This window comes from Triturus cristatus, chromosome 4_1 (assembly GCF_964204655.1).
Source record: "Triturus cristatus chromosome 4_1, aTriCri1.1, whole genome shotgun sequence".
Taxonomy (NCBI): domain Eukaryota; kingdom Metazoa; phylum Chordata; class Amphibia; order Caudata; family Salamandridae; genus Triturus; species Triturus cristatus.
This window is the reverse complement of record NC_140585.1, coordinates 289,181,850-289,206,294: the sequence shown is the minus strand read 5'-3', so window position 1 is coordinate 289,206,294 and position 24,445 is coordinate 289,181,850. Positions and strand designations below refer to the sequence as shown.

At 46.6% G+C, this 24,445-nt stretch overlaps 1 protein-coding gene across 1 annotated transcript in view; it reads left to right on the top strand.

Annotated features, from left to right (window-relative positions):
* Positions 1-24,445, top strand: part of LRP6 (LDL receptor related protein 6) — an 880,431-nt gene that overhangs the window by 103,343 nt on the left and 752,643 nt on the right. Inside the window, exon 3 of the mRNA XM_085652091.1 lies at positions 1,423-1,620. Coding sequence (XP_085508217.1) covers positions 1,423-1,620 — 198 coding nt within the window. The remainder of the gene's footprint in view (positions 1-1,422; positions 1,621-24,445) is intronic.

Below are 24,445 nucleotides of genomic sequence, written 5' to 3'. Positions count from 1 at the left end.
CAAGGAATCAAAGACCGCCTGCCCTGGAGCAACAGTACTTGCCTGCTTGACAATACCAGTGTGCCCTGTGAGGAAGAAGAGCGCTTTGGAGGGAGCGAGGTCCAGTGGGGGAATCCTATTGAGTGGATTCCCTTAGTGAGGTGTGAGGAGTATGCCCGTATGCAAGGAACGTCAGTGACCCTAGTATGCCAAAGGAGGGCACCATGAAGTGAGCCGTGATCATTGCTGTGCTGTACGGGTCCTCGCCCCTGTGGAGTGAGGCACCAACGATCCCATATGCCAAAAGGGTCTGCCATGAGGAGATTGTCACACCGAGTTGGCGGTATCCTATGTGCGGTGGTGAGAGCCAGCGTCCTTTAGCACCAGGAGGGGCGGCTGTGAAACTTTTTTGTGCTGTTCGAGTCGGAGCCCATGAGCAGTGGAGAGTCCATGTCCCCGTATGCCAGAGAGTGGCCACCAGCAAGAAGTGTGACCTGGTCTGGAGCGCCTCAGGAGAGAGGTAGTCGGGGTGACACCTGTCTGCCTTTACTGAGACGGAGGATCAGGCTCAATTCCCCCCCCCCCCCCCCCCCCCGCCCTCCCCACACACACCGAAGAACCTCTGGTCTGCTGCTTCACAACCATGTGTGAGGAACTCTAGGCCTGCTAAACACAGCCTGCCTGGGTTGTGTGCAAAGAACTTGTGCTGGGCACAGCCGCTACAGCGCCCGCAAAGGCAGCACACATCGACTCCAGTCGCTCTGATCCTAAAGGTTTGGGTAATACTGATTTCTGGCCAGTTGGCCCCCGGGGTAACTTGCTTGCTATATAGTGCTTCAGCTTGGAACACTTTTTTTGCCTCTGATGCATAGTTGCAGTGAAACACTAGAGCCCTCGACCTTAGGGGGCTATGGAAGTTGTTTGAGTTACTAGCTGTAAAATATATGTATTTTTTCTTAAAAGTAAGCATTGACTAGATAATTTATAGCTGTGCACGTATTTTAAGTTCTGAGCCTGTGCTCACCTCCCTGTAGCTACCGATCATTTGTTAGAGCCCAGGCCATTATGTTTTAAGATAACATACCCCTTGCAGCACTAGTTCTTTCCAGGGAGCCAATCTCTCCAAGTGCTGGTGAATTCAGATGAATGTATACATATTATCTTTTATACTCCAATTTCTGCACTGTTTACATTTCTATCATGGACTTTTGTTTTATTTAGCTTTTTTAATAAAGGAAGAGATTAAGTTGAAAGAAAATGGCAGTAGAGATTGTCATTGATATTTTTGCCAGGCGAGGTTACTTTTCTAAACTTTATAAACCAGTAGCACTTTCTTATCTTGGCTGCCATTGGCAAACTTGCAGCAATGTTTGGCCCTTCTATGTGATTGTGTAGGTGTTAATGCTTTGCTTCCCCTAATGATTCTGTTTTCAATGGTTGCAGATACATGTACTGGACGGACTGGGGGGAAGTACCCAAAATCGAACGAGCTGGAATGGATGGTTCAAAACGCTCAGTTGTAATAGATGCTGAAATTTACTGGCCTAATGGACTAACACTGGATTATGAAGAGCAGAAACTTTACTGGGCTGATGCTAAACTAAGCTTCATTCATAGATCTGACCTGGATGGATCTCATCGGTAAGTAACATACAAAATTGGCTCAGATGTTTATCTGCTCAAGCAGTTCTTAATAGCTGATGATATGGATTATCTGTTTAAGCTATTTTTTTTGTCAGATGTTGGAATTTGTATAGTGCTTCTTACTTTTGTTTGCGATTGCAGCACATTCTCAACCTGGACACCCCGAGTGTCACAGGTGTATTGTCTGTTGTGGGAATTATCGTTTTGTCCATTGTTTAGTTTTGAAACGCTTTGTGTAGGTAAGTATGAAAGTAAAATTAGCTGGATCTTGGAAGATGTTTGTACTGTCCTGTGTATGGACGGGTATGCCAAAGGACTTTACTGTTTCTTTTACATTTCTTTTTCCTCTTTCAGTTGCCAGTCGATTACTTAAGATGAGCAATGGACAAAGTTATTTTTATATATGTTGCATGGCCCTAGTAGGTAATTGAGGATCTATGTTGCGCACATGAAGGTGTGATACATATATGGTATTTATTTAACCCGAGTTTTCTTTCAAATGCATGTTTGATGTGGTGAATGACAGTGCTGTTGGTTTGCCAGGGAACTTTGTCCCCTATTTGGCTTTGATGCTAGTTCATGAGTATAGGGGTAAACTGTCTTACTGCATTGTTACAACTCTGCTAAGCACAGTTTTTCATTCTGAGCCATTCGATCACTTGTCATCAATAGACAACATGTTCGTGTGCATGTGTAACACATTCCTGCGTCTCTAAATTGCGGGGTTTGCAACATCTCAAAGTTCTCGGGAGTCCATTCCTGACTGCACCACTCTTAATTGGTAAATACACGGTGGCCAAAAAAGGAACCTTATTGGTTGCCTTTATGGACCTGTCTTCGGCCTTTGACCGTGTTAATAGATCAAAACTATGGCCCATGCTCCTAGATCTTGGTGTTGATAAAGAGATTGTTTATTTTTTAGCGGACCTACATAGAGAGTTAATAGCCACAGTTCGTTATGACCAAAAGGGAAACTGTACCAAAGATATACCCATATCTTATGGGGTTAGGCAGGGGTGCATTTTGGCACCTCTCCTTTTTACTTTATATATAAATGATCTGGACACTACCCTTGTCGCCTCATGCAAAGATATCCCCCATGCGGGGAAATATTCAGTCCCTGCCCTTTTATATGCTGACTATGCTGCCTTAATCGCCAGAACGGGAGTGGGCCTTCAGCTTCTGTTAAATTCTTTCGCTGATTTTATGAAGGATTTGGACTTATCTGTAAATTTTGTAAAATCTCATGTCATGGTCATTGGCCCTAAATCTGCCAAATCCAAAACTTTTTCTTGTGGGGGCCATCAATTATCGAGAGTCTCTTCTTTTCCTTATCTGGGCGTCCTCTTTGATGATCGAGACTCCGGGGTAACCCAGATACAGGCAAAAAAGATTGCGTTTTCAAGAGCTACAGTAGGAGTCCTGGGTTTTGCAAGAAAACTGGGAGCCAGACCATTGAAGGCTCTTATCCAAGTTTATAAGGCCAAGTGTCTATCCATAGCCTTGTACGGAGCTGAGGTTTGGGGCATTAAAAATGCTAAAAGCATTCAGACTGTCGAGGATAGATTTTTAAAAAATCTCCTCTCAGTACCAATTTGCACGGCTAATTATATCGTCCACCAGGAACTAGGAATTGGTTACCTTGAAGACAGCATTGCCCTGGCCCCGATCCTGAAATGGATTAGCATCTGGCTTAACCCGGATTTACACTTGAACCACACCATTTTGAGAGATTGTCTCTCGCTCGATTATGGCTCGTATATACCATGGTTGAAATACATTCGGACCCTGGCCAAAAATCTCGGGAGACCAGAGCTGTATCTTTCCCCCGAGACTTTGGTAAAAGGCGACATCAACTGGTGCAAAGAAAGTTATAGTTGCATATCCTCTTTGGCAAGGGAAGAGAAGGAGCTGGTTAAGGGTTCCGTTAGGAGCCACCAGCTCTGTAAAACAACACCTCTCATGGAACCCTATCTGGGATATGTAACAAACCCAAATCATCGTTTTCTTTTAACCAGATTTAGGTTGAATCAACTATACTCTTTGATCGGAGCTAAGACAGATTGGAAAAGGGTGTTAGACCCTAGCCCTTGTTCCTGTGATAATTTCTCCCCCCAGGACATTATACACCTTTTTTTCTTTTGTGAGCACTTTATTGACATCAGGAAACGTTTCTTAATCCCAATTTTAAAAGATAAAGGCTTTGTCCAAGTGAGACCTGCTTTTTTGTATCTACAGCTTTTAAATAATGTTTGGGAAACCTTTAATATTGCAAGTTTTTTAACTGTGGTAATTCGTACTCTGAAGAAATGAACTGTACCCTTTTTAATGTTGGTATTGTGTTATTAATGAAATCTCTGTTTTTAATATGTATTTATTGTAGTATGCTTTTATGGTTTGCACTAAACCGAATAAAGACTTTTTGACTGACTGACTGACTGACTGCACCAAATACAAGCCAAGTTAAAATACTTTAAAAGACTGACTTGTGTCATGAATATTCAAGTAATAGTATGTCTTAGTTTTTTGTTGTCCCTTTGAGTGACTAAATGAATTCAGTGACCACGGACATATTCGCCATTTACAATTATTTGGTAAAAAGCATCACACTTTCAGTTGGTGCTTTTTGTTGTTTTACTCAGTACTTAATTTGAAAAAGAAGTGCAAGGGCCGAAGATAGTTCTGAGGAGACCACTGCTTGCACCACCAACGTTCCATGCCAGCGCTACCATACGCAAGTACCAACGGTATCTACTTACTGCTATTTTCCTATAAATTTGACAAATTGGTCTATACTATGTGACCCAAAGCTGTAAGACTGGCTTGAGAATGCACGCGCTTTTTAAAAACACTCCCAGCGCCACGATGTGATAGACTGCCTTAAATATGTGCTGGTGCTACCAAATAGGTGCTGAGCACTGTCAGACACCCGCACAAATTAAGCACTTTTTTTTACTGGAAATATCAGCTGTGAGTTTAAAAGGCGCTTTCCAGAGATTTTTCTTTCTGGGAGCCCTGGAACCTCTTAATTGATGATTAAATTGTAGAATGTAACTGAAGTGACTGCTCTACTATACGGCCTAGCTACCAGTGTACATTATGCCCTGGTCAGCCACCAATGACTGGCAAGAGTTGTTGATTTTGGGGGCCAGCCAATGGACAGTTTCTCTTTTTTCTAGCTACTTCTTGTAGGTATTCACTACTCATTTGGTGTGTGTCTGTGTGTCCCTCCCTCCCTGTGGGGACCGGCTTGGTCCCCCTAGTGTGGTTAGGTACTTGCGAGCGAGTGTATCAAAAAACTAAAAGTGCAGTTTGACTTGCTACGGTCCGCTTTATACCCTACCCTACTATCAAGGCGCGCGTGGAGTTAGAGTAGTAATTATACACTTCATTACGGTCAATGGCCGGTCTTCATAGTGATATATAAACATTACTGTGTGTGTTTTCTCGCCAGAACCTCGACATGCTAGTATAGGATCATATGGTACCAGTTTTTTTTTTTTTTTATTACATATTTCTTTTAGCGTAGTAAGTTTGAACAAGTTAAAGACTGCAAAGTGTATCGAACAGTGGGCACTTATTGAAATTAGAATATTTAGCCTTTGTTTATCTTTTTGAATTTATTAATAAAAGAACCGCCTATAATGAGGGTCAGGAATTTAGAAGATACTGTTTGCAGCCATTACTGCTTTTAATGCACAGTTATGGATTTACTGACTTTCCCACATAATTTACCACATAGTTTGCGAAATTGGCAGATTTCACCCACAAATGTTTTTCTGATAAATATAGTGTTGACCGAGAATGACCCTCATAATTTGCATTTATACCACTTGTGGCACAGTATGGTCTTCCTTGTCACAGAAGTGTGTGGGCTGTCATTAGGACGTTGAAATCCGTATTTCACAGGCAACCATGAAATATTTCACATATTTAAAGATTTCCCCCAGCATCTTGTGTAATAAAAGCTCAAAAACATGTAATGCATGCACATAAATATGTATCTATAACTGGCTAGATAGCTTTGAGGTGGTGTATGTTGTGAACAAGTAAGATGTTTAGCTGGAGCGTTATCAGCATCTTGACGCTTCTGTGGTTCCATGGGACGTTTGAGGATGATTGGGAAGATGGCATGGACTGCCATCTAAATGAGTTGATTGGAGCTGGAAAGGTTGGTGGTGAACTGAACCATTGCAGATCCATGTAGGAGAAGGACATGCGTCTTTACAGTGTGAGGATTGGTGCTTTGTTGTCGTGGGTCAGTGGTACATGCTCATTAGTGCCCCAAAGTTATGTAATGGAGTTCAGTACGATGCCATATGTCAGGAATTGTGCCTCAGTTAAATCATTATCTTACACCATGGAATTTAGACTTCAAATCTCTTCCCCCTTTCATAACTATCGGTCTATGTCTCTAATCTGACTTCAGTCCAAACACACAGCTTCTTGGTTAAGTATGCCCCTCGTATAGTTGGCAATCCCAACAGTGGTAGTGCTGGTGTATACATGGGGCAGGCCTAATTTCTTTTGAGCACTGCCATTCAACACCAGTGTTCTGTGCAGAGGAGCCTGGCCATCAGCGCTCCCTTCTGCTGTGGGCCGCACAAATCCCTGATCTGCCCCCTCTGCATCCTTCCCAGCCAGAGAGCCAACCATGGCAGATAGTCCGCTAAATAGAATTTCTCATAGTACGGGGCTCTCATTCTTCCGTTCGTTACCCTCTGTTGCTCTCCGTCCCATATTAGCTCGATAACCAGTGTATTTAGATATTTAAACCATTGTTGTGGTCTCCAGGCTGGGAGATTAGAAAAGTACTACAACGCCCGTGATAACATTATCATTTTAGATAGTGCCACCTGATCACTTAAGGGCAATTTTAGTGATTGCCAAAAAGCCATGCATCCCCACTTCCCCCCATGAGCACAGTGCTTCTCCCAGGTTCCCCTCTCTGGTGTCCACATCTGCATGGAAGATTTTAATCCCCAGATATTTAAACGCCCAGGGTTTCCGTCGGATTCCCTAATCTTTCCACCGCAGGAAGGATCCCCTGCAGTTAGAAGGTTACCTGGCTAGCGCAGGATATTGTCCTGTTGATGTGCAAGCCTAGCACAATCCCCAGGCTCTTCAAAAAAGCGTATGCAGCGAGGGACTCCTGAGTTACGTTACGGATATGCAGCAACATTTCATCTGCCTACAATAGACACCATGCTGTCTTTCCCACCAGGGATTGCAGTCTTCCATGTCCTTTACTTGCCCAGTAGTGGCAAAGGTCTCTGTTGCCATTCCAAATAGCATCGGCAACAGGGGGCAACCCTGTCAAATCCTTCAATGTACTATGCGCTGGCTGGTCTGCAGCTGCTGGGTAGTGCATGTATCTATCAGGGTGACCCAGCTATTTCAACTATCCCCAAAGTTCATTCTGCGCATCCCTGCTCTTTTGTAGTCACAGTTTAGGTATAAAATGCCTTCTGTAGGTCTATAGAGAGAACTGCTGCTGTATTATGATGCAGCATCAGTTTTTCATCCAATACTCTAAACAGCCGTCTGATGTTAGGAGTAATTGCGGTTTGGAATAAGTCTGTTCTGATCTGCGTAGACTAATGTTTGCATGTGTGGCAGTAATCTATTCCAAGGACTTTACTAAGTATGTTATAACTCAGGTTGAGCATAGACCGTGACCTGTAAGACTTTGTGTCAAGAACCAACCAGTTTAGGGATGAACACTATTCATGCCTCCTTGGTAGTCTTTGGCAGTATGTGATTTGTTAGTGCTTCGGAGTAAACGGTCAGCAGTTGTGGGGCCAATAAGAGCGAAATTGTTTGATAGAATTCAGCCTGCTACCTGTCCGTCCCCAGTTCAGCAGGAGTGAATTGATAGGGTCTACAGTGGCTTCAACATAGGTGTTGAATTTTTCCTATGGGGATATTTGTATCACAGGAGTCTGGTGAAAAAAGAGCGTTAAGGAGATCAATATGCGGAGACAGATTCTTTTTACTAGTTAATAGCCATGGAACCAAGAGACTGGGAAGAAATGTAGAAAGGGTTAAGGAAATGGTCCGACCAGTACAATATGATTTGATCATCTGATTTGACCCATCTTGGTTGGCATGAAGGAAGTTTAAAAGTGATAAAGTCAGACTATTTGTTTCACCTAATGTTTAAATATCCAAGAGAGATGGTGTCACATGGGAGACGAAACTTGTAAACTCATTTAGGAATGTATAGTTATGTTCGAGGCATATGAGCTGCAGATTACACACTTGTGCATAGATCGCCATCTGGTGTTGGGCCCGGATGTTTGCAGTTTGTTTTTCCTCTTGGAAAGTTTTTGGAAGTCACGAGGTCGGTGACTCCTCCTTTGGATCGTATTGCGCATGGGCTTCGGCTCCATCCTCAGATTGTTTTTTTCGGCCATCGGGCTCGGATGTGATCTTCGCGCTCCGGTTCCGAACAGCTTCCAGTTCGACGGTCGACGTGCAATCCTCACCTTAAACCGCGGTATTGTTTCGATCGCGATCTCCCCCACTCGACTCGCCTTCTCATCGGCACGGACCTTCAGTTCCAGTCGCCGACGGCGGCCTTCGGGCCTCTCCAACCTTCGGTCCTTGCTAATGGAAAGGACTCCATTTAAAAAGTGCCCTCGATGTGGGTCCAAATTCCCCCACACCGATCTCCACGAGGTATGCAATCTCTGCCTCTCCCCTGAACACGAGGCTCGAGACTGTCCGGCGTGTAAGTACTTACGGTCCAAAAAGACTATTCGGGACCGAAGAGCCAGAAGAACTATGGCGCACTCCTCGACGACGATTCCGGACGACATCTTCGGGGAAGGCATCGACGCTCCAGAGCAGTACACTGAAGAGGGCCTCGTCAGCGCTTCCGAGGCCGACGACTCAGATGTGGAGGACATCACCCCGGCGCAGAGGGTCGTGAGTACTGATACCTCCTCCTCCCCCTCCCCCCCCCCCCCCACACACACAACCCTGCCTGCACCGAAAAAGGCTCTGGTCACGCCTTCGCCTCCGGGCCTAGGCAAGACCAAGGACACTGCTTCCAACACCCCACCTTCGGGCCCGGTGAAGAAGCCAAGCAAGCCTTCCGGCGGCTCGGGCTCGAGCCAGAGTACTCCCGGTTCTGATAAACGCGCTTAGGCGCCGAAAAAGAAGCCGACCACCCATATCGACACCGAGCTCCGCACCGAAGCACTCGGGGTCGAAACCCAGCTCTTGGGCACCGACACCACCTTCGGTGCCGACCAAAGCACACAAGGGCACCGACACTTCGAGGCCGAAATCCATCTCGGCGCCGACCAAGCGTCTGGAGGTTCCCAAACCAGGTTACAAACAACGAACCGGCACGGAAAAGCCTAAAAAGCCAACGGCACCGATTCCTTCGGCGCCGACGGACAGACCAGCCTCACCGGACTTATTTACACCAGATCCCTTGCAAAAAACTCACCAAGGATCCAAAAACTGGACATTTGACCCTTTCTTCCAAAAAGAGACATTTGGAGAAGCCTGCTCCACCTCCACCTCCAAAGAGGAAGGACTCTGCTACCTCCCCGTTCGGAATACCTTCCCCACCTCCTCCACCTTCTCCACCTCATCCGCCTTCTCCACCCCAACCTCATCGTTCTCCCACCCCTTCTCCACAAGATGATGATCACAGGACCCATATGATGACATAGGGGATGTCCCACAGGACCTACCCACAGGGGTCCCCACTCCTACAGGATCCCCAGACCCATGGGACGACTACAATATACCTGATATCCCCAACGTCCCTCAAGATGACCTTTACTCCTCCAGGCCATCTCCACCAGAAGACTCATTGGGGTTCCACCACCTACTGCAAAGGGCGGCACATTATCACGGGGTAGACTTACATACCGACCCCGTGGAGGAAGATTTCCTCCTTGACGCGTTCGACACCACACATAGGTCTACCTCCATATTACCTATGCTTAAAGGAGTGGTAAAGCATGCGCCAGAGGTTTTTAAGGACCCAGTTAGAGCCAGGGTCATTAACCCGCGCATCGAGAAAAAATACAAAGCTGCCCCCACAGATCCCTCCTACATCAGAGGGCCAGCGCCACTAGACTCTCTAGTGGTATCCACTGCACGTAAAAGGGCAAATTCCCAGGCGTCGGGTGAAGCACCACCACCTGACAAAGAGTCGAAGCTACTGGATGCATCAGGGAAACGCACTGCGTCACAAGCAGCCAATATGTGGCGTATCGCCAATACTCAAGCGCTATTGGCCAGATATGACGGGGCACATTATGACGAGTTAGAGAGCATAATGCACCACCTCCCTGAGAAATATAAAGCTAGGGCCAACAAACTAATTCAAGAGGGTAAAACCATTACAAACACCTCTATACGCTGTGCCTTAGATGCAGCAGACACAGCTTCCAGGGCCATCAATACAAGCGTCCACCTGCGTCGCCATGCTTGGCTGAGAATATCAGGGTTTAAACTGGAGGTACAAGCCTCCATCCTTAACCATCCCTTTGACCAGGAACATCTATTTGGCCCAAAGGTAGATGAGGCCCTAGAAAAAATGAAGGATACAGATACGGCGAAGTCCATGAGAGCCTTACAGTCACACCCTCCTAGACGCTCCTTTCACCGCTCTTCCTTTCGCAGTACATCTAGAGGCTACTCCTCAGATACCGCGTCCACTTCGTACAAATCCCCCACTCAGTCCACCTTCACGAGGGGTTATCAAAGAGGCGGCTATAGGGGTAACAATAATAAAGGCAGAGGCAAAACAAACAACGCCCGCTCTGCCACAACGCCTCCCCAATGACTTCCCCGCACTCCCCCCAGACCATTCCACTCCAGTCGGGGGCAGACTCCAACATTTCCTTCCCGTCTGGGCTACCATCACCTCAGACAAATGGGTGACACAAATAATTCAATCAGGCTACTGCCTAGAACTGATATCTACCCCCCCAAACATTCCACCCAGGCAGCGCCCAATGTCACAAGAACATTTAATACTCCTAAAGAAGGAGGTAGTCTCCCTCCTACAAAAACGAGCAATAGAACCCGTTCCTACCAACCAACAAAACATGGGAGTCTACTCCCTATATTTTCTCATACCAAAAAGGGACGAGACTCTGCGGCCCATCCTAGATCTCCGGCCCCTAAACACATACATACACTCCGACCATTTTCATATGGTAACGCTTCAGCAGGTACTTCCGCTCCTGTCCCAAAATGACTTCTTGACCACCCTAGATCTAAAAGACGCGTATTTTCACATTCCGGTGCACAAAGCTCACCGCAAGTACCTCAGATTTGTAGTGGACGGACAACACTTCCAATTCAAAGTGCTCCCGTTCGGAGTCACAACAGCACCAAGGGTATTCACCAAGTGCCTAGCAGTGGTAGCAGCACATTTACGAAGACAACACATCCACGTCTTCCCATACTTAAACGACTGGCTGATAAAAGCCGGGTCATACAATCAGTGTGTTCAACACACATCTACCACCATTCAATTACTCCACCAGCTGGGCTTCACAGTAAACCACCAGAAGTCCCATCTCCAACCATCCAACATAAAACAATACCTCGGTGCCACCATAGACACCTCAAGAGCACTAGCCTACCCCAATCCGGCCAGGCTTGCAAGCATTCAAGCTCTACGCGCAAAATTCGCACTACAACACTCCCTTCCAGCTCGAGTGTTTATGCAACTAATAGGGATGATGGCCTCTTGCATTTTCATAGTGCCTCACGCAAGACTCCAGGTGCGTCCTCTCCAAGAGTGCTTTGCGCGCCAATGGAACGAGGCCCAGGGTCAATTAACAGATCTGGTGTTGGTAGACGGTCTCACCCATCGCTCTCTGCAGTGGTGGAACACCACAAACCTTTCCAAAGGTCGACCGTTCCTGGACCCGGTTCCTCAAATAGTACTGACAACGGGCTCATCGCTCTCCGGCTGGGGAGCTCATCTACTACATCTCACCACACAGGGCAAGTGGACACCTCAACAAAAGTTACTCCATATCAACCATCTGGAGTTACTAGCAATCTTCTTAGCCCTAAAATCTTTCCAAACTCAAATTTCAGGCAAGGCAGTCCTGATCCGGACAGACAACATGACAGCCATGTATTATATCCAAAAACAAGGCGGCACACACTCTCCACAGCTCTCACATAGCACAGAGCATATGGAGGTGGGCGATACCCCAGAAAATCTTTCTCCTAGCTCAGCATGTCCCAGGAGTCCAAAACACAGTGGCAGATCTGCTCAGCAGACAGACACAACAGATCCACAAGTGGGAGCTTCACCCGCAAGTTCTTCACCCATACTTTCAAATATGGGGGCATCCACAGATAGACCTCTTCGCCACCCACGAAAACGCCAAATGCCCAACCTTCGCCGCCAGATACCCACACCCATTGTCCAAAGGGAATGCGATAGGGATGAACTGGTCAGGCAAATGTGCGTACGCTTTTCCGCCTCCCCACTCATTCCACTAGTGGTGCGCAAACTACAACAAGACTCCCTCACACTAATCCTAGTAGCTCCAACGTGGGCCAGACAACCGTGGTATACCACACTGCTGGAACTATCTGTAGTGTCGCACCAAAAACGACACCTCTCTCTACACCTCTTAACCCAGAACCATGGAGAGATCAAACACCCGGACCCAGCGCAGCTCAACCTTGCGATCTGGCTCCTGAAATCTTAGAATTCGGTTACCTAAATCTTTCCCCTGACTGTATGAACGTCATCAGAGAAGCTAGAAGACCTACCACTAGAGCGTGCTACGCCGCCAAGTGGAAACGTTTTGTTGTTTATTGCCATAACCATACCATCAATCCACTGGACGTGTCCATTCAACACATAATAGGCTACTTACTCCACCTACAAAGGTGCAATCTAGCCTATACGTCCATTCGACTACACCTCGCAGCTATTGCTGCTTACCTACAAAACAGGCAACATCTATCACTCTTCAGAGTACCTGCCATTAAAGCCTTTATGGAAGGCCTTAAAAGAATAATTCCCCCCAGAGTGCCACCCTCACCTGTGTGGAACTTAAATATCGTTCTCACAAGGCTAATGGGCCTCCCTTCGAACCTCTCCATAAATGTGAATTACAGTTCCTAACCTGGAAAACCGCCTTTCTTGTAGCCATCACTTCCCTTAGACGGGTCAGTGAGATACAAGCACTTACCATTCAAGAACCTTTTCTCCAAATGCACCATAACAAAGTTGTTCTCCGTACCAACCCGCAATTCCTCCCTAAAGTCATTTCTCCCTTTCACCTAAACCAAACCGTAGAACTACCAGTATTTTTCTCGCAACCGCAGACCGTTGCAGAAAGGGCTCTTCACACACTGGATGTGAAACGAGCCTTACTCTACTACATTCAGAGAACACAACCTTTCCGTAAGACCAAACAACTGTTTGTTTCTTTCTCTCCCCCACACAAAGGTAACCCCATCTCAAAATCGGGGATAGCTAGGTGGATTGTAAAATGCATTCAAATCTGCTACCATAAAGCAAAGCGAACGCTATCCATTCCCCCGAAAGCCCATTCTACACGAAAAATAGGGGCTTCCATGGCATTCTTAGGGAACATCCCATTAGATGATATCTGCAAAGCAGCTACATGGTCAACACCGCACACTTTCACCAAACACTATTGTGTAGATGTGCAAACTAAGCAACAAGCTAGTGTGGGCCAGGCTGTACTCAAAACATTATTTCAAACCACTGCAACAGATATGGGTGGTCGCCGCTAACGGTGGCTACTGCTATATAATCTATGCACAAGTGTGTAATCTGCAGCTCATATGCCTCGAACGGAATATGCTACTTACCAGTATGCATCTGTTCTTGGCATGTAGAGCTGCAGATCTACACACGCCCACCCGCCTCCCCGGCTACCTTCATCTGTTCCAGCTTATCTTATTTAGATAGCACACACATGGGCATCTTCACTGTTATTACTACGCTCCATCTTTCCGTGCTGGCGAAAAACAATCTGAGGATGGAGCAGAAGCCCAAGCGCAATACGATCCAAAGGAGGAGTCACCAACTTTGTGACTTCCAAAGACTTTCCAAGAGGAAAAACAAACTGCAAACATCCGGGCCCAACACCAGATGGCGATCTATGCACAAGCGTGTAGATCTGCAGCTCTACATGCCAAGAACAGATGCATACTGGTAAGTAGCATATTCCTTCTAGAGCGTTGGTATGTAAGAATCACTCTGATTTTGCTTATTTTCAAGTATTTTGTTACTCTTTATCAGCATTACATATATGGCGTTTAACGGTTACAATTTTTTTTTTTTTTTTTTTTTTAAATTTAATAGGATGGCACACGCTGTGTGACTTAGCTGTGCACGGATCACCACCTTGAGCAAGATTATGCATTAAAGAATTGAGTCTATACTGCTGCCTTTAGGCTTGATTTTGTGGTTTACATGACTGTTTACAGGGTTTCAAATTTTTAGACTGAAAGCCACAGACATCTGAAGGCACACAGATTAGATATGACCAGGTTAATTAAGCCCAGTTTATTTGTTCATTTTGTTGAGCTGCAATTTATGATTATTTCAGAAAACCCGTAAGAGAGACTAATACTGCTGTTCAGACCTCTCCTCAAACTTAGAAGACAATAGACATTTGTAAAGCCTCATTCATTGCATCTTTTTTGTCAACTTTAGTGGCATAGTTCCCATTCCTTAGAGGTACATTACCTAAATGTTGTTCTTGAGCTGAATCATATATAGGAATTTTCATTGACACCAAATTTAAGGATTCTTTGATCTTCGTCCTTGCTTATAGGACCTGTTTGTATTTAGCTGATTGTATATTCTCTCCTGCTGTACGCTTGTAGGCTATAGTTAGTTTTATACAACCACAATGTTAGTCCTTAACCCATTCATTTATCCATTATCCTCCATTAATACAATCCGTCCCTTATGTAGAGTGCTCTGACACTTCTGGATCTTGGTTGCGTGTTATGAAGTTGAAAAATATTTTTAAAATGACAAAGTACAGTTTGTGATGAAATAGGTGAGACCAGTTGGACGTGAGGGATCCTTTTTCAGTGTTCCTTGGTGGCACCCTGAATGTGGGCGGTCAATTAAAAAGTGGTTCTGCTTAGTTAAGTCTTTAATAGTTTCCTTTAGTAGAGGGTTGGGTTTAGATCTGAAGACCGGGTTAATTTCGCAATGGACAAGGGCAAGCCACTGTTTACAACCCAGTACTCCCAGTGACCTGCCACTCTTTCATCCTTTTGAATGATGGTTAAACAGATTAGTGAGGTGGACAATGATCCCGAGTTTCTGGCATGGATATAGTTTAGAACCATTTTCAACATACAATTAAGTCCTTTGACCCAGTAGCCTTAACAAATGGTACATAGAACCATTAATTTAATGCTGCCTTCTGCTGGAAATCAGTTGTTAGGTTAGCTTTGTGGACATGCTTGAAGTGATTCCATTTATGTGATTTTCAGGGATTTTAGGACTCTATAGCTGCCTTGTTAGTTAACCTTTGTAGCCTGGTGATGTATTTCTTTGTGAGAACTGAGTACATTATGGTGCAGTTATCCAGGAGTGCCATGACAGTGGCTTGTTAGATCATTGTCCACTGTACACTTGTGATTGGCCACAAAATTCATGAAACTAAATGCAGATAAGATGTTGGTCATTAAGAAACATCTTTACCCTCATATCCATGGCCTGAAATCATGGGCAACAATCTGGTTTCCTCTTCAGTAGTGCTAAACCTAGACATATTAATTGACACCAGCCCGTCATTAAAAACACGTGACCAATGTCACCCAAAAATTCTTTTTGCAACTGCAAAGAGCCCTTAAGCCAATAGTTGCTCTGACCCTGCATGTTACCATCATAAACATCATGACTCCAATCTAAATTAGATTATGAAAACTATATGTATTTAGTACTCCTAGAGACTGTGCTGGGCAAGCTTCAATTGGTAAAGAATGTAGAAGCTTGGCTTTTAACCCCCTCTTCCAGAAGACTGCATATTTTGCCTATTTTACACCAGTTCCACTGGCTTTAGGTAAGTAGCAGAATTCACTTCAAAGAACTGATTACTGTGTGTAGGGCAGTGTATCCAAGAACTCCAGAAAATAATTCATTCTTTATGTTCCACGAAAGCACTGCACTCAAACTTTTCTACTAAAAGTTCTTAAACTGTACATGTACGGCGGCAGAGCCTTTTCCATGGCACCAGCAAATATTATTATATTATTATTATTATGTTTCTTATATAGCGCCTGAATCGACCCCCGAAGGGGTATCTCCGCGCTTGCCTTGGGAACCCGTCCTGGCTTTTCCCTGTGAGATAGCCCCTACAGGGCATCCCCAAGGTGAAAGCCAGGCATCCCGCCGCGGGGGGCCGTTGTGGAGATTAAGCAAGCTTAATGCCCAGAGTTGCAGTGTGAACCCATGATTAGGTCAGGCACCGAAGCGAGAATTATCGAGTCCATGGACATTTGAGCTCAAGACCCTGCCGCGTCGGGAATTGAACCCTGGTCCCGGGTCTGACCTCTGCTTCAGGGTCTGCCTGCTCTAACCAGTGAGCCACACTTCTCCACAAGCAAAGGCTTGGAATGCCTTGCCCCCTCCTACATTGTGAAGCACATATGATAACCTTTAGGAAAGATTTAAAATATCACTTTTAGGTTTTGTGACTTTGACGAATTACTTATGTAGGCTTGAGCACCATGATGCTTCGGTGACCCTGTGCTCTAGAAGTATGAACCATAGACTATAAATGTCAGTGTAGTGTAGCGGAACACTTTTATGGAGTCAGGAGAGCTAGAAATTGATACCCCTAATCGGTGTGTTGATGTGGAGCATAAATCGAAGTTCAGAGTAGAGCATTATCCCCAGCTTTTTGGCTTTAAGATGGTAGCATTTCCTGGAGCTAGGGACCAGTAATAGGGGTGGTGTAACCTGCTCAGTTTGGTCCATACTAAGGCTATGTCTGTTTTAACTCCGTTCATGCAGCAGGAAGCACCCATTCATCTAAGGGAGTACATATTCCAAGGAAAAGGTAATATTGGTATTTTTTTCATTTTTTTAGTTGACTGTCAAGCTAGAAGCGAATGTGCATGCCATTTGCTTCCATTTGTAAGCATATAGCTATTAAATTAGCATGAGAGGGCTTAAGTTGTATGGATCCTATAGGGCATCTGGTGTGTTACGTACCAAATTCTGACTTTTTGCCTGTGGTTGAAGAGAAACTATTTTGTCCAGGACAGTGCTTGTCTAGGTACTGCCTACTGAGAGTTCTACACAGGACGGTAGGAGAATAAGGCATATTTATGGGCTAAGTCTTAGGATATGCAGTTTTCTTTTCTTTAAAAAAAAAAAGTAAGGGATGACCATGTGCTTCAGAGTGTGGGCACCTCTATGTAGTTGAGGGAGATGCTTGTCTTGTTTAATGCTTCTAATGTTATTTACAAGAAAAGGACTTTCTTGAAAGTTAGGAATGAGTGTACTGGGGACAGGGAGAATTGGGTGTGTCCATGAGTGAGTGTGTCTGCCAATTTTTAGGTCTCGTCTGTCGAAAGCCGCGCGCAGGCGCTGCTCTCAGCATCCAAGAGCTTCTTGAAAACAATACCGTCGAGGAAGGGGACTTGAAGCCCCGCCCCCTTTTCCCATTGGCTCGCATCATAGCTTAGGCTAAATGCAGGCTTCTCATTGTAAAGGAGGCTTCTTAGTCCCTCCTTGTTGCTGCCTTGTCTCCTTTTGGCCCCGTCCACTGGGGTTGGATCTTTTACTGGCGGCAGAACACAAACTCCTTTAATTATTAGGTAAGCACTTTTTTCCCCATTCGTGTCATGTGTTGCTGTAACGATCGTCCGTGCTTGTTTTTCCTCTAGCGATGCCCTCCCCCCAACACCATCAGCCCGTCCGAACCTTTTATGCTAATGTCTGCACCCATTGGTGGCCTGCGCGGCGCCCGCTTCAAGGACACCGCTCTCAGTATTAAAGTTAAGAAATATATATAAAGAAACAGAGTGCGGTGTCCGTGAAGCGGCGCCGTGCTCAGCTTTAATCTTAATACAGCAAACAAATGATGGACGGAATGCTGACAATGCAAACATTCTCCCCCAGTCAAAAGATCTGGGTTAAATCCATTGTTCTTTTGCTCACCATGCCACCTCAGTTTAGACCCAGCCATATGCAAATCCGTCTTGACCCTGTGCCTTGTGGGAACAGTCCAGACCGAAATGCCAAGCCAGGTCCTCCCTGGACTGGAAACAAGCATCCTGGGACCAGTTTCAGGGTTTGTCACCCTTCTTCAGCCAGGCATGGTGAGCAAAAAAACGATGGATTTAGGCCCAGATCTCTGTACTGGGGTGAATGTATGACCTTGTTCTGCATTCTGTCCATCAACTGTTGTTTCAGCTTTAAACTTAAGCATTTGCAATGTAATCGGACCTATTGCATTGCAACTGCTTGTTCTTTTTCTAATGAGTGCCTACGTTTCCCCTAATCTCACATTTCATCATCTGTGTTACATCCGGTACGGTAAGGTCGCAGATTTGAATATAGGTTTTTGTATAACACATCTGCATCTTTAGGCACTATATCAAATGCACTCTTCCAAGCACTGATGTTTTTTTTTACGAGTATATCAAAAGCTCCAAGTTAACCGACCTAGTAAAGATGGAAGACTGAGCCTGCCTGGTATGGTTATGTTGTCTCTTCCTGCTTGTGTAATAGGCTGTGCCACTTCAACTGGCCTCTTAATCTTTATTTGAGATTGTTTAGTTTCTTTCGCGCGCTGGGCTTGAGGGCAGTGTAAGCCCTCTGGGCCTGTGAAAGCGTGTGAGGAGCACACTGTTTTCCCTGCAGCGCATGCAGTACTGCACTTCCCTCGTGGGTTCTGGACAATGAGCGGGGAGAGCTGAAGTGGAAGAAGTGCTCTCCCTCTCCCTGGCGGCTGCTGTGCTAATGAGCCCGTCTTGTGTGCCGGCTGGCATAAGTGAAGAGTGGCTCTGTGGCAGCCGTCCTGCTGCCTTGAATTTGCGGTGTCTCAATTTGAATGGGTCAGAGCCAATTTTGAAATGGTGTTTAAGAGAGATTTAGAGAGCTCATGAAAAGAGACTGGAAGTCTGTAGCAGAGCAATCCTGACAGATCAGACCCCACTTTTTTTTCTTTAGTGAGAAACCTAGCATTTCTATCCCTGGGAGTGTCTCCACTTGTATTTAAGCCACTCACCATTTGTCCCTAAAAGTGATCACTACCCCTCCACCTCTTTTGTTAACTCTAGCTTGGTGTGGGGCTCTAATAGCCAGCTGGGCAAGAGAACCCAAGGTCAATCTCTTCTTTCTGAGAGTTCCGGGTTTTGGTTATAAAAAAACATGTCCTACTCCTTGAATTCCAACAGGAGACTCCATTAAGGTGCATGCTTTATAAGTGAACAAGCATTAATAAGTCCACATGTGGGAGTACTGGTGGCTGACCAACCCTCCTTACAGTTCCGATTTGACAATGAGATCACCCCTCCCAATCTCATCTTGAGGTTGCAGCTTAATGCTGGAAAAAGCAGCAATTTGCCTCAAGACCCTACCTACGTTCCTTATTGGAATAAAATAGTCTTGTTCCAGTTCCATGTGTGACTGATACAGAACTGGCAGCATTGCTGGCACTGACCACTTCCAGGACACTGACTGCACAGACAGGCTTGCCTTTGGCACGCCCGCTGCACATTCCTGCCAGGATGCCCCTTAAGTACCCTTCCTGTTCATAGTCCGAACGTATAGACCGCTCACTTTGCATCCAAAATAGCAGTAGTCAAGCAGTTCTGCCAAAAGAAATTGGCAGTAAACGTAAAGTGCAAAATGTATCCGTGTTTATAAGGAAACACACTACTAAATCCACATTAAAATAGACTTCTTTTCAGTGCGTCGTAGTTTGCCACCCACTTCTTAGTTAAATTTTCATGAGTAATTTATTACCTTGAAAAATAGCAGCCCCCCCACCTAAAGTGCGATGCAAGCAAGATCTCAGATTTTTTAATAGCAATCCCAATATCTGCCTGAAATATTGGAATTGCCTTGAGGAGGTAGAGGGCGTAGGGTTGGTTCAGGTAATTGTGTAGGTTGGTCAGACTGATATGGTCAGACTACTCGGACCATATCTGCGGTTGCATCACTGCTGCGATGAGAGAGCTGATCACCTGAGCGAGCAGCTGTACACTTGAATCAAGAATATACATTCTCAAAAGGCTTTGAGTTAACATGAAATACTCTAAAGATCAGGTAAGCAGAAACAAGTTGATGGCCCTGATATCGGAGCAGTGGGCATTAACATCCAGTTTTAACCCATGTATTTAAGGTAATAGGTGAGAAATTATTGAGTGCTTGGTAATGTAGAACAGAGCTAGGTTCAATCAATCATTTGTAGAGCGCGCTACTCACCCGTGGGGGGTCTCAAGGTGTTGGAGGGGGTGGGGGGGTGCTGCTACTGTTCGAACAGCCAGGTCTTGAAGTCTTCTGAAGGTCAGCAGGTCCTGGGTCTGTCGCAGATGGGTGGGGAGGGTGTTCCATGTCATGGCGGCGAGGTGGGAGAATGATCTGCCTCCGGTGGTCGTTCGGTGGATGCGTGGAACGGTGGCCAGGGCGAGGTCAGCGGAGCGAAGCTGGCGGTTGGGGGTGTAGAAGGTGAGTCGGTTGTTGAGGTATGCTGGTCCGGCGTCGCGGAGTGCTCTGTGAGCGTGAGTGAGGAGCTTGAAGGTGATCCTCTTGTTGACAGGGAGCCAGTGCAGGTCGCTCAGGTGGGCAGTGATGTGGCTGTGGCGGGGTGTGTCAAGGATGAGGCGTGAGAGGCGTTTTGTATGCGTTGGAGTCTCTTCTAGAGTTTGGGCGTGGTTCCCGCATAGAGGGCATTGCCGTAGTCCAGCCTGCTGGTGACGAGGGCCTAGGTGACCGTCCTTCTGGTGGGGATCCATCTGTAGATCTTGCGAAGCATACGGAGGGTGTTGAAACAGCAGGAGGAGGAGACGGCGTTGACTTGCTGGGTCATTGACAGAGATGAGTCCAGGATGAATCCCAGGTTGCGTGCATGGTTGGTGTGTGTCGGCGCAGCTCCCAGCGAGGCCGGCCACCAGGAGTCATCCCAGGCGGAGGGGGTGGAGCCGAGGATGAGGACCTCTGTCTTGTCAGAGTTCAGTTTCAGGCGACTGCTCTTCATCCATTCGGTGACGGCCTTCATTCCTACGTGGAAGTTGGTTTTGGCGGTGGCGGGGTCTTTTGTGAGGGAGAGGATCAGCTGGGTGTTGTCTGCGTATGAGATGATGATGAGGTTGTGCGATCGGACGATGTTGGCGAGCGGTGTCATGTAGACGTTGAAGAGGGTCGGGCTAAGGGATGATCCTTGTGGTATGCCGCAGTTGATCTTGGTGGCTTTGGAACGGAATGGAGGAAGGTGGACACTCTGGGTTCTGTCGGTGAGGAAGGAGGTGATCCAGTCCAGGGCTTTGTCGTTGATCCCTGTGTTGTAGAGGCATGTGCGTAGGGTGTGGTGGCAGACTGTGTCGAAGGTGGCCGAGAGGTCTAGGAGGATGAGGGACGCGGTTTCGGCGTTGTCCAGCAGGGTCCTGATGTCGGTGGCAGCGATGAGGGCGATTTCGGTGCTGTGGTTGCTGCGGAATCCGGATTGGGATGAGTCCAAGGTGGTGTTCTCCTCGAGGAAGCGGGTCAGTTGTCTGTTGACGATCTTCTCGGTGACTTTCGCCAGGAATGGGAGCAGGGAGATGGGCCGGAAGTTCTTGAGGTCCTTTGAGTCTGCCTTGGGTTTCTTGAGTAGGGCGTTGATCTCTGCGTGTTTCAAGCTTTCCGGAAAGGTGGCGGTCTCGAATGAGCTGTTGAAGATCGTTCAGAGTTGGGGTGCGATGATGGCGCTCGCTTTGTTGAAGATGTGGTGGGGGCAGGGGTCTGACGGTGATCCAGAATGGATGGTGTTCATGGTTTTGATGGTGTCTTTGTTGTTGATGTGGTTCCAGGAGATCGGGAGGCCGGTGTGACTGGAGGGCGGTGAGTCTAAGGTGTCGGCAGCTGTCGGGGGGGGGGGGGGCTGGATGTTGAAGCGGTCGTGGATGTCCATGATCTTGCAGTGGAAGAAGGTGGCTAGAGAGTCGCAGAGGTCTTGTGAAGACGGGATGTCGTTGGAGCTGGGGTTGGCGAGTTCCTTCACAATGTTGACGAGCTCTTTGCTGTTGTGTGCGTTGTTGTCGATGCATTCCTTGATGGAGGTCATTTTGGCGGTTCGAATGAGTTGGTAGTGCCTGCGACTGGCGTTCTTGAGGGCTGCATGGTTGTCCAGTTTTTGCTCGTGGCGCAGTTTCTTCTCTAGTCTGCGGCAGGTCTGCTTGGATGCCTGGAGGTCGGCGGTGAACCAGATGGCCCTTCTGTCGGTGCGTCTGTTTGAGGGTTTCTTGAACGGGGCGAGAGTGTTGGCGCAGGTGTCGATCCATTGCCTGTGGTTGCGGGCGGCTGTGTTGGAGTGGTCGGTTGGTGGGTCTTGGGTGGGGGTGGTGATTAGCTGGTCTTCGGTGACCTTGTTCCAGCTGCGGTGGGGGATTCTTTGCTGGTGGTTGTGTGCAGTGGTTTTCTCGGAGGAGAAGTGGCTGCAGCGGTGGTCGGTCCAGTGGAGTTCGGTGGTGTGGCAGAAGGTGACATGGCTGCTGGCGGAGAAAATGGGGTCAAACGTGTGTCCGGCGGAGTGGGTGGGTGTCGTGACGAGCTGTTTGAGACTGAGGTTGGCGAGGTTGTCCAGCAGTGTGGTGGAGTTGCTGTCGTCGACGTTCTCGAGGTGGAAGCTCTGGTCTCCAAGGAGGATGTAGTCTGTGGAGGCCAAGGCGTGAGAGCTGATGTCTGTGATGGAGTCGCTGAACTGTGGCTGAGGTCCGGGGGGTCTGTACATGAGGGTTCCTCTGAGGGTGGTGTTGGAATCGATATGGATCTGGAAGTGCAGGTGTTCGGCGGTGCTGAGGGTGTCTTCGGTGTTGGTCGAGATTCTGAGGGTATTTCTGTGGACGATGGCGATTCCTCCTCCCGGTCTGTTGGTGTGGTCCCTGCGGGTGATCTTGTAGCCATCCGGGATGGCTGTTGCAACGTCAGGTGCCGATGAGGTGTTCATCCAGGTCTTTGCCAGGAAAGCGACGTCTGGCGAGGATGAGTCGAGTAGGTCCCAGAGTTCGACAGCGTGCCTGTGGACGGAGCGGGTGTTGAGTAGTATGCATTTGAGATGGTTGTGGCCTGCCTTGGTGGAGGGGGGGGGGGGTGGACATGCTTGTGTATGCTGGCTGGTGAAGCTGCAGTTTCGGCAGGTGAAGGGTCCGTGGGTGCGCTTCGGGGTGGCCTGGAAGGTTTCATCTAAATATTGTATTAAATTTGGGTTCTGCCATGTATGTTGCATGTAAGACCTTAAATGTGTCACATTTTACATGCGTTAATTGTTTAGCTGTATGAAAATTATTTAACTTGATGATTTCATTAGTATAGTTTACATAGTGTAAGGTTCTATATTGCGATGCAGGGTAAACCTAAGACCATGCACCCTAGAAAAATAAAATGATATTGCCAACAAAGTTTAACGGATAAACATGAGTCTGCTTCTTCTTTTTTTTGGAGATCTTTGGTACTGAGTTGATCAACAGAAAAAAGTAGTTTTCCTTATGGGTGATTGGATAATTAATCAATTGATCTTATTATGATCATTGAATAATATGGTAATATCTTGCATCTTTTGATTTTCTTACAATATTCTCTTCTGCCTGTCTCATAGATATTGGGCCTACAGTTCATGATATATGTACTTCCCTTTTCTTAGTTGGGCTTGTGCACTTAGTTTAGTCTTAGGCAGTTAGTTCTGGCCTCTTTGTAGTCAGTAGTTGTTACGCCATAGATTGTGTTGCCTTCATTAGTTTCTTAAAATATTTTAATTGGGTTTAGAATTTTCTTTTCTTCTTTTGATATTTTTATTTTCTTGTCTTTTTAGTGTACGGGTTTCCAAAGTGCTGCCACAGGCTTTTGGTGGCCTAGCGCTTGCGTTCACGTGGGCGTGCACGCACGCCTGACGCCATCTGCCTCCCTTCCAGCGCGAAACTGACACTGCCCCGCGATCGCGATCTTGATTAGTTTCACTTTCACGGCCGCGCGGCTGTGAAAGTGCAACTGATCAAGATCGCGATCGCACGCGGTTGCCGTCCGTAGATTTATGCCCCTTCAGATCTGGACGATTTCAAGCCATCTCGAGATGTAAGACCGCCTCACGTCTTATATCGGCAGTAAGTGTATCTGTCGGTGTATTGGCAATATTACACATACAGATCTGTGCCGGCAGTATTTGATTTGTCAAAGGTAAAAGCTGCAGTATGTAAAATGTCAACTATCGGATCAGCGCAAAACATGGTGCAATACGGTACTAATATTAGGCGATATACTGTTGACAAATTGAAATACTGTCCGCAATTTTTACAGCAGGCAATTCAAATGCTGCCCACACAACTGGATTCACAGGACAGATCCCCTAATGCGAGAGACAATAATATCAGAAACTTGAAGTAAAGGAAACCAGCTGTTCCTACTGAAAAGTTCACTCATTACAGGCTGTCATCTGCACAGTGTTGGTAAAGATCTCCCTCATTACAGGCTGTCATCTGCACAGTGTTGGTGAAGATCTCCCTCATTACAGGCTGTCATCTGCACAGTGTTGGTGAAGATCTCCCTCGTTACAGGCTGTCATCTGCACAGTGTTGGTGAAGATCTCCCTCATTACAGGCTGTCATCTGCACA